This window comes from Pygocentrus nattereri, chromosome 18 (genome assembly GCF_015220715.1).
Source record: "Pygocentrus nattereri isolate fPygNat1 chromosome 18, fPygNat1.pri, whole genome shotgun sequence".
In the NCBI taxonomy this organism is placed as follows: domain Eukaryota; kingdom Metazoa; phylum Chordata; class Actinopteri; order Characiformes; family Serrasalmidae; genus Pygocentrus; species Pygocentrus nattereri.
Window position 1 is genome coordinate 31574727 of NC_051228.1, and position 10770 is coordinate 31585496.

Genomic DNA, 10770 nt, shown 5'->3' on the forward strand with positions numbered 1-10770 from the left:
AGATACAAGGTTTCCCCCCCCAACAATAACAAGATATTTTCAACAATAGTCCTATACTTGGGCAGGCTGACACACGTGCCAACCAACTTCAAAATCAATGTGACAACCAACCTCATCCACAACACAACTAGGACACAACTAACTAACATTACATAACCTTGACTTTTAGATCATATATTAAAACATATCTGACTGTCATTCCTACAAATTAAGATCAACATACTGCCAATACTTTAAAAGTTTAAAAATCTCCAGAATGTACTTAATAAAAGAGAAAAAGGTTGGCTGTTCCCACCTAAGCAGACTGGAATGCTTAGAGCTCTGGACAAACTGGATGACTGCTGGTCCAGATGTCAATCATTCATAGGTCACATTTTTCTAAGAACTTCTCTTACTGACCTCGACTGGGTTTCCCCAAAAGCGTCTTAGCACAGAGATGGTAGAGTGAGCATCAGAATGGACTCTCTCTGCCAGTTAAGACTTAGATGCTTCTGGGAAACTGGGCCAAGCCAGCCAACTCTCTCCCCACTGACTCTGTTAAGAGCTAATACAACCAAAGCCAACAACTGCTCTCTATTATTTTGCCAACATTCCAATATATTTTTAAATAGAATTCCACTCAAATATATAGCTTTATTAATATCTCCTTGTGTCTGAATTACAGAGAATTTTGTGTAAAACCTCTGTGCTTGAAATTGTACCAGTTATACCACATGCACCCACCTTGCCCATTTCCTCTGTGATACTGCAACGAGACCACAGACAACTGGGTAAAGATGTAGCCCTAACAGCTACAACAGTGAATTTTTAACTTGTTGATGATTGTTAATGATTGAAGTTGAGAAGTTCCACTCATCATTTATTGTTGCACAACATGGCAGGAAATGGGAGGACAAGGTTGGAACACTTCATGATGTGAAATTGCATGACTGTCAGCTTTAGTCACTACTGCAGCAGTATCACTACTTTTCCATTATTTTACACACATTTATACAAGACTGCATCCAGATGCTATGTTTGGAGAATCTAGTTTTATTAAATCAAAGATAAATGCATCAAAAGAACCACTTGAAAAATGGATACATTCAGTATCTTGGCATGTATGCTGAAGCCAGTGTATAATGGTAAAAAGAAAAGAACATGAATGGGCAGTAATTCAGCCGTTGCAACAGCATTACAGTGCTCCATGATGGAAGAACCCCTCTTGCTTAAACACACATTTCTGTATGTTAAAAAGAAAGTTTGACCTAGCATGCTGGGGTCAAAACCGTGACTTCAGTTTTCCCCCTAAACCATAAAAACATGACTTCCTAGACATCCCTGAGGATCTTCAGAAAAATGGATAGATTTCAAGATGTATTTTTTTAATATATATATATGAAATAACATAACAGACTTCAACCTTTTCAAGAGGTGAATTCAAAGTCTTGCTTATGTTTTAATTGTAGGTGTTGCAATGAGTAACTTCATATCCTTGATGCCTGAGTTAGTCCAAATTTCATGAATTTCATGCAGTGTTTACATTATACTATACAGTGCTAAAAACAAGAGCTTATAATTAAGTCAGGCATTACAATACCAAGAACGTTGCCTGGACAAGTACAATGTTTGACAAACAGTTAAATAGGGATGCACCACGATATTGGAATCATATCGGTATCGTCACGCTGTAAAAATTGTCATGGACAATTCACTGTTCATTCATTGTCTTTGATGAATGAAAAGTAGTTAAACTGTTCGTCACCACATGATGTAATTTTTTTTTTACAGTGCAGGTAGTTGCTTAAAAAAATATTAGCATTTTGAACCTGAAATTTGATGTATTTATTGTATTCGGAAGAGCATGTTCAGGTGATGCTGGGCTGCTATGCTAAAATGTTCATATTTTATTCATTTGACTGCACTTGTAATGCTACAGAAATAAATGTTTCATTTATCTGTTGTGATAAGTCAGGTTGATGTAGTCCCAGTTATATTAGGGGCGGCAATATTTCATAAATAATCGATATTTCAACAACTGTCCTGACTGTGATGTACAATATGAATTCTTAGTATACTGTGGATGTTTTTAGCACTTGAAGAACATGTGACATTACTACTGCATTTCTGTTTGGGTCAAAGTACCATGAAGCTACTGTGTATCGTGAAAAGTTCTTTAGGTATCGTGATAAACTACTTTTTCCATATTTCCCACTACTATTCTACATCTTATAAATGTTTACGTATCAGCAGATATATACATGAAGAATATTTAATATCATCATCAGCCCACAATTCCCATATCGGTGCATCCCTATAGTTAAACAATTCAAACTAAATAGCAGGTATTCAGGGAAAAAAATATTTATTTCATGATATTTAAACTAGTCTACATCTACTGATGTTTCTAGTACAGTATCTGAGAGTCATCAACTTCATCTAGAAACAAATATATAGATCCACCATCCATAAACTATGGCAGAATCCTGTTTATCCAAGTTCGTCTATACAGACACCAGCATGTATAAAAAGATTTAAATAATAATAATAATAATAATAATAATAAATCATGATAACCTAACAAACACATCACACACATTAACAGTTCCTTTACCCAGTCTCAAGGGCATTTTCATACAGTATATTACTAATAGCTGGATGTTTAGAAATTCTGACTCAGAATTTCCAGAAATTGCAAGTAGACAGTCCTCTTCACAGTTTATCCAATGCCATGCATCCATTGCATCATGATTAAAAGATTTGATGATTAAAACCTTATCAGTATGCTAACTGAAGTTAAAGTCCTACTTAAAAAATATTAATAATAATACCACAGAATACTGTAGTACCGAGTTCATTCCAACAATGAGATCTATTCAAACCGCTAATCCATGAGCATTATTCAGTTCGTCTTAAAAACTTCAATGGAAAACCATATATCTAGGAGTAACGCTACTTAGGCGAGGTACAGACCACAAGGAAGGCTTGCATGTAACATCAGATTGCTCATTCTCTTGTATAGAAGTTTACAACAGCAGAGTGGTTTAGGCTGTTTCTTCCTCAACAGCCTTTCACTCTCAATACTGGGCGCCTTTCACTCTCAATACAGGGCACCTTTCATTTTAATAACACTCACCCTCCCTTACAGTCCACATCTCATACACTCTTTCACTCCCTTTGGCCCAATGAGGTACTGTGTTCCCCAAGTATATCCCTCGAGTGAGGATCACTGCCAGCCCAGCTGCGGATGCAGACCTGGCTGCAAAGGGAAGGGTGTCCCCGCAGCTGCAGGGGGAAAGGGGGTCCCTGCAGCTGGAGGGTAGCTGCTGAAGCCATTGGGCTGAGGTGGAAAGCTGTCCAATGCTGACGCAGAATGAGCCTGTACAAGTAAATGAGCATTAGACCGAAGCCACTGTATCCAACAAAATATTAGCAGAACATTAGGGGACAATATTAGCAAGTTACAAACTTCCTTCGTGTCCAGTCTGTGACTGTAAGACACCTCTGGAGGGGAAAATAATTTGAGTGTTTGTACTTATTTGGTACCTGCAGCAGTGCAGACTGCACAGCAGGGTTGTGGAGGCCTGAGAGCCCAGCAGAAGCAGCGCTGGAGGAAAAGCCAGGCATTCCAGCAGGGAATGACAGCAGTCCAGGGAACGCAGCACCTCCTGGGGCTTGGAGACTACTGCTAAACACATAAGAGAAGCAAGACTTGGTGACATAAGAAAAAACTTTTAGCTTTGTTTGATAATCCCTTTGAAATCATTAGACTTTCAGCATAGTTGGCTCCTACAGGTTTACATGCATACATTCACATACTTTTCATCAATGAACTTGACTGTTTAAACCAGTTTAAACAAAGTCAACAGAACATTAACTATTAAAACTGTCAATGTGGATTTTTATTGTCAAATGTACTGTGTACCTTGCATACTTTAAGGGTGGCAGAACAAACTCCAGAAAATAAGACTTACAAAACTCTATTGCAAGTTACACAATTCCTTTGGGGAAGTTTATAAATTGCAATATACTTTCAAAGCATGGTGCAATACACAATATGCCCCAAAGTACAGCAAGTAGTATAGTAAAATAAATGCAAAAAATTGGGATGTTGTGCAAATCATTTTAATTCTATATTTAGCTGAAAACAGTACTAACATATCAAATGCTGAAACAGATTTATTTATTTCTTTATTTTATTTTGAATTTGATGCCAACAGGTTTCAAAAAGTTGGGATGGGGCAACAAAAGACTGGTAAAGCTGTGTAATGCAGAAAATTGGTTAACTGGCAACCGGTCAATAACATGATTGGGTATAAAAGAGCATCCCATCGTTCTGTGGTCCAACAAATCAAAATTTGAGAAATGAAAATCAAACATTGCGTCCTCTGGGACAAAGACCACCTGGATTTTAATCAACGCACAATTCAAAAGCCAGCATCCATAATGGTATAGGGGTATACTATTACACAAGACATGGGTGACGTGCTCATCTGTGAAGGAAACATTAATGCTTGACAATATATACAGGTTTTGGAGCAACACATGCTGCCATCCAGACGTCTTTTTCATCGAAGCCCTTGCTTATTTCAGTAAGACCATGTTCTGCATGTATTACAACAGACTCCACAGAGAAAAGAGTTAGGATGCTGAATTGGTCTGCCTGCAGTCCAGACCCATCACGTCTTGAAAACTGCAGCAATTAGTATCCTCAGTTCCCTGACGTTTACAAATTGTTATTAAAAGAAGAAGTAATGTAATACAATGGTGAACATGGAACAAATTTCTGGAACATGTTGCTGGCATCAAATTCAAAATGGGCACATAAAAAAAACAAAAAAGCAAAAAAAAAAAAAAAAACAAAACATTTAACCTGCTGTCTTCGTACTGTTGAAATATTTGGAAATGGGGTTGTACTGTCCAGCTAAAGCAATTTAATAATGAAACTGCAAGGCTCCACACTGGAAGATAACAGTTAACGGGACAGGATTACCCAGTCACATGTTCACAAAAATGGGAAGAGATTAAATGTGTGCTAGATTCAAGACAACAGGAAAAGTAATACATTTAAAATAAAAGTAAGATAAAGTTGTTTTTATCTATTTTATTATTACAATAGAATACTTTTAACAGTAAAATGTGTTTTTGTGCCAATATTTATATTTGTCTCTCAGTCATGGGCTGGAAGTTAGGGAACAAGCCCTGTGACCGGAAGGTTGCCGGTTCGATCCCCTTGGCTGACAGTCCATAAATGAAGTGCCCTTGAGCAAGGCAGCTAACCGCCAATTGCTCCCCGGGCACCAGGGACAGGGCTGCCCATTGCTCCAGGCAAGTGTGCTCACTGCCCCCTAGTGTGCGTGTTCAGTAGTGTGCATGTATGTGGGTGTTTCACTGCACGGATGGGTTAAATGCAGAGGTCTAATTTCACAGTGTGCAAAACACGGTGACAAATGGTTGTAAATTCTAATTCTATTCTGGGGGTGGGTGGGGATTGACATATCTAAAAAACAGTCGACAGATTAACAGAATACAGAAGTAATTAGTTTACTGTTAGTAGTTAGTTTGTTGCAGCCTTAGTTTCAACCTATAAAAATAAGTCAGCCTGTGTGCTGTTTGTTAAATCAGACTGCCTTTACAAATTATTACAACATAGATAAAGATCATATCACTTTCTAGGTGCCAGACATGAAGAAATCAAGATAATTCCCCAAGGAGTCATAAACTATCATACAGTGGATGAAAGTATAATTCAAGTAAACTCAGAGGACAACTGATTAAGGAATGAAGAGTTAATAATTGTTTTCTGCATACTGGCACAAATGTAATACATTTAATCCAGAAAAAAGGTGAAAGTGCTCAACTGAGCTTTGGTCTCATTTAGAGCACATACAATTTCACTGAAGCTGAATATTTATTATTATTTATTACCAGCAGCAAAGTAGAGTTTAATCAACCAATCAACCTTTATTTAGTCTCAGAGAACATTGAGGGTGCCCCTCATTTACAATGTTGCAGAGTTAGTACAGAACACTTCCACGCCCTAACTTTCCATATCGTATCTGTATCTTTACCGTGAGGGACTTTACATTTCTTTGAACATGTATATGGCAACTAGACTTTGAACTTAAAGGGGAGCATTTAACATGGAGTGGAAAATGCAGTGCTGTAATCTTGAATGCTTTTATTTAAAGCAGAGGTTTCTGATCCTCAAGGATCCCAACACAACTGAGCCAAATAAACAATATTCTAAATAACCCTTATTAACTATCGTATATAAAGTACTAGGAGCTGTATCAGAAAAAAACAAGGACCTATTTTGTGACTGGGGAAACATTGATACTGAGCTCTAGATTTTAAACTATTGGTTGCAATGGGCCAAAAAAATCAACAGAGGCACTGCCATTTTTTACAATGGCAATTAGGTGTGTAAACAGGTGTGTGTCATAGATACAGAAATAGCACCATGAAGATAAGAAGGCTCTCTCAGAAACACGTCTATGGAGAAATATAATAATGGAGAAGTTCTTGCTTGTTGTACCCTCTCTTGACCCTCAGAATGAACAGTCATTATAAAACCGTTCATTTGAAGCATGAAATAGTTCAACATAGCCAGCACTTTTGCTGCTAAAACTGTTTGAATGTGTTTGTACTGAGAGCAATAGAATTCTAATTTTCATTATCATCAAATGATTTGTTTGAATTTAAGATTGTTGTCGTCTTACTTAAACTTTTATTTTTTTTTCCACAATCAAAATTTTAGCCTTTTTGTTCTTTTGGTCGAACATCAGAAGTCGCACTGTTGGGCTGTTTTTGTCCCAAATTCTGGACATCTTTAATTATTGTATTTCACTACCAAAAGCTTACTGGTATAGATACTGATGACTGATGTTCAGTACTATCGTGATATTGAATTTTACCAGTATCACTGGTTAAGAGGTTAAATACTCACCCGGGTTGGCCAACCAGTGCAGGATTGAAGTTGGAGCTGAACGCTGAGGCAAAGCCTGGAAGAACAGGAGAAGTGGAGGGCACACCTGCTGCCGCTGCTGCCGCCACTGCTGCTGCCTGGAGAGGGGCCACCGTGGCCACTGAGGAAGAGGCCCCTGGGAGCCCCATAAAGGAAGAGAGCACAGGACTACCTGCTGCAGGGGCACCAGAACCTCCAAAACCAGGGAAGGCTGGGCTTGGGCCTGGGGCCAGCCCCGGGAACATGGATGGGGCTGTGGTCAGCCCAAGGCCGAAAGCAGAACCAGCTGGAGTACCAGCAGGGTCCAAGCTGGAGTACACGGAGGAGCTCGGTGGTGCTGCAGCAGAAGCAGAGGAGTGGACAGAAGACTGAATTCCAGGCAGGGGTGAAGCTGTGGACAGTGAGGGGAAAGGGGAGATACCAGGGAATTGTGTAGCGGGGCTGCCTCCAGGCTGAGAGGAGAGACCCTGCAAACCAGCCATGACTGCAGAGCCTGGGAGGGAGGGTTGTGGGGAGGCACTGCTGTGACTGAAGCTCAGAGAGCGTGCCAAGGCAGCAGAGTTAGGCATCACAAGTGAGCTAAGAGAAGGCGTTCCGGAGCGAGATGATGGCCCTTTGAAGGCAGAAGGAACAGGACTATTACTGCCACTGCCTCCACTGTGCTGGCCCACAGAGCTCAGAGACTGCTCACCATAGAGCACAGGGTTAGCCATACCAGCTTGTGACTGACTTGGAGAGGGCTTGGGGCTGGGGGCGCAGGTAGCCGTGGGGGTGCCAGAAGGTAAAGCACCCAGGCCCTGCATACTAGGAGTGGAGCGTCCAGTAGGCAGAGCTGACAGCCCTGAAGGTGTGTAACTACGAATGACTGAATTGGAGGACTTGGACTGAATATGATCTGACTGGGGCTCAGGAGAGTGTTGGAAGGCCTTCACAGAAGACAGCGGCACATTCTGAGAAGACAGAGGGTCTGCTGTACCTCTTGGCGAGGGAACAGGACCGCCTAAAGGGGTTCCTGAACGTGGTGTTCCATGGAAAGAAGACAGTGGCACCCCTGCGCCAGGTCTGCCAGGTGTGCCAGAAGGGGTGTGAGCTTTGATAACGGAAGGGGTGTTTCTGCCAGAAGGGGTTGCAGCTTGTGTGGGGGTGCTATGGCCACTAGGGTTGGGAGTAACCTGAGGAGAGCCAGCAGGAACAGGAGGGCTTTTGATTACTGAGGAAGAGTTGGGGCCAGGAGAAGGGGCAACAGGGCTCTGGGACGGGACCATACCAGGGAAGACAGGGGTGATTGGAGTTGTGGGCTGAGGCTGGGAGGTACTCGGAGTAGGAGGAGCTGAATTAGAAGGCGAGAGGGTGGATGTAGCTGAGCCACTGGAGGGGGGGTTCTGTTGACTGGCAGGTCGAGTGTAAGCTGAAACAAACATGAAAAAATCATTAACATCAACAGGGAATTTAATAACAAACTGAAATAAGGCTTTTCTACTGAGATCCAAGCACCCAAGCACCACATGCAAAGCGACATTTTTTGAATAGTTAGTTGACCACAGTATAAACCCTTACTCAAACCCAACACCTAAAATTAAGGTATATGAAAGTTCAATAATAAACTACTAAACAGAAAACTGTTCCGAACCAGATAAATGGTATGCTGACTACTCAGCATAACCACACACAACTGACCAGCTCCAGAGTAAATATACTGTGCTACTCAACAGATCCACAGTACATGTACATTAATCAAAAGTGAAAATGAGCCTCACTGTTGAATAGAGGGAAACATTTTATGTACTACAGTGCCTCATTACTCAAAGAGGCTGTTTACACCTTGCATCATGTGTCTTTAGTGATTAGATAACATTCGGAGTTCCTTTAATTGCATTAAATGTGAAGTGTAAAAACGCTGAAGACGCATTGTAATCGGATTAAACCACAAACCACATTCAACACAAGTGTAAATATCTGCAAGCAATTACATACGCAGCGACATGTCTCACCAGTGTTGACTTGCAGTTTTAAAGGTTTGCAAGGAAAACAAGAGGAAGAATACTAAATAAACAAGCCTGGAGTTATCCTCAAACCAATTGCCCTCTTGCACACTGGGTCAATGAAACCATCCAAACCAAGCTTTCCGATTCATTTGGTGATGGGGAAAAGGTTAGAGAAGTAAAAGGAAATTCTCACATATATTCTCATACACATTTTATAATATATATATATATATATATATATATATATATATATATATATATATATATATATATATATATATATATATATATATATATATATACACACTCACACGCTTTTTATACTAGGAATGGCAAGAGTAAATGTAAATGGACAGCAAGGTTTATCCAGATACAATCTGGACACGAAAGACATGTTAATACAAGTTGAAAACAGCCTCAACTGTTCAGGCATGCATAGCAAAACACTGTATGTCAGGTTCAATGCATGATTCAATTTCCAGCCACACCATCAGATGTCCAGAGCGAGTTTTGGTCCTGAGTAGCAGGACTCAGGCTAAACAAGGAGCATGCCGAGTGCAGTAGGCAGACACAGCAGAGCGCGTGCTGGTGACTGGCAGGAGTAGTTAGCATGGGGGCAGTTAGCACAGCTCATCGAGTGGCAGGAATAGCAGTAGCAGCAGCAGTTGCATCATACCTGCTGACTTTGGAGTGGCACAGTAAGGTGGGGGGGGTACGCTGGCAGTAATGACCCCTCCCACTGACACCAAGCCAGCATTGTTGTATGCACCTGAGCAGGGGAACAGAGCCCACTGGGTAGTGGGTATACACGACTCCAAAAACACTAATTCACCACAAAATTTAAATGATAAACAGAGTTTGAAATATTCGTCCGAGCCTGATAGGACCCGACAGCAAATGTCAGGTTTGGTCGGGTATTCCAAGTCTGCACCAGACTCAGGTCAGGTTCACACCGCTCTTTCATTTATTTGGCATGTTGGAGTCACCCACTTGTGTCGTTGACAAATTTAGCACTGAGGAATGCCACGCTTTTGAGAAAATAGATGCACAGCAAATAAACTGTGAATCGCTATAGGAAAGTACAGATGAGTGCAGCCAAAAAGTAAATTAAATTGTTTGGCTACAAGTACTTTTTGTTTGGTCTATATCTCATATGAAGCAAGTTTAATGCAAAGAAATTATATTTTAAGATTAAATATGTGAGCTTTATCCAGCTTTAAAAAACCTCAGGAATGTTGCTTTTCCCTTGATCTAATGACTGACACCTATTATTGTCACCATGTGGTAATCAGAACTCTTTCAACACGTTTAATTAACATTGAGTGATGATGGGTCAGCTTTGGACTGCATACTAGACAACGCATTTCATGTCAGGGTAGGTTTGCACAGAATTTAGTCTCGGGTCGGGTGAGGTTCAGACTCGAAAAGCAATGCTGTGTGTCGTGTCAGCTCAGGCTCGGACAGAAACTTCTTGGGCTGTATTTAGATTCAGAGCAAAATATTAGGTCCAGTTATGGCATTAACACATATTCAACTTGATAATAATTCACTATGAAGTCCATCCCACTTTCTGTATACTTACTGCCTGTCTGACTCTGTCTCTAGAAATTGATCAGTCTTTCCCTTTAGGAAGAGATCTGCCCGTCTTTCTTTCACTGTACAAAGAGCACTACTTCCTGTCTACACTTTTTCCATGAGCACTTCTTTCATCTTTATTTAACCTGAGTAGTCAAGACAGGAATTTGACCTACCTCCTCCTCTCTTTCTGTCTCACTGGTCTCTGGCTGTTTGTCTCTCTAGCAAGAGCAAAGCTTTCTGTCAATTTCCTCATTAAGATCA

At 40.6% G+C, this 10770-nt stretch overlaps 1 protein-coding gene across 3 annotated transcripts in view; it reads right to left on the reverse strand.

Moving 5' to 3' along the window:
- Nucleotides 1–1011: 1011 nt before the first annotated feature.
- proser1 (proline and serine rich 1) overlaps nucleotides 1012–10770 on the reverse strand; it is a 14855-nt gene continuing 5096 nt past the window's right edge. Inside the window, exons 9-12 of one of the 3 annotated variants that reach the window (XM_017681789.2) lie at nucleotides 9608–9700; nucleotides 6929–8354; nucleotides 3526–3664; nucleotides 1012–3358 (exon numbers count right to left, since the gene is read on the reverse strand). In XM_017681789.2, the coding sequence (XP_017537278.1) occupies nucleotides 3206–3358; nucleotides 3526–3664; nucleotides 6929–8354; nucleotides 9608–9700 (1811 nt within the window). In that variant the 3' untranslated portion in view covers nucleotides 1012–3205. Of the gene's footprint in view, nucleotides 3359–3525; nucleotides 3668–6928; nucleotides 8355–9607; nucleotides 9701–10770 lie in introns of all 3 variants that reach the window. The other 2 variants (XM_017681779.2, XM_017681796.2) reach the window with 2 other exon arrangements.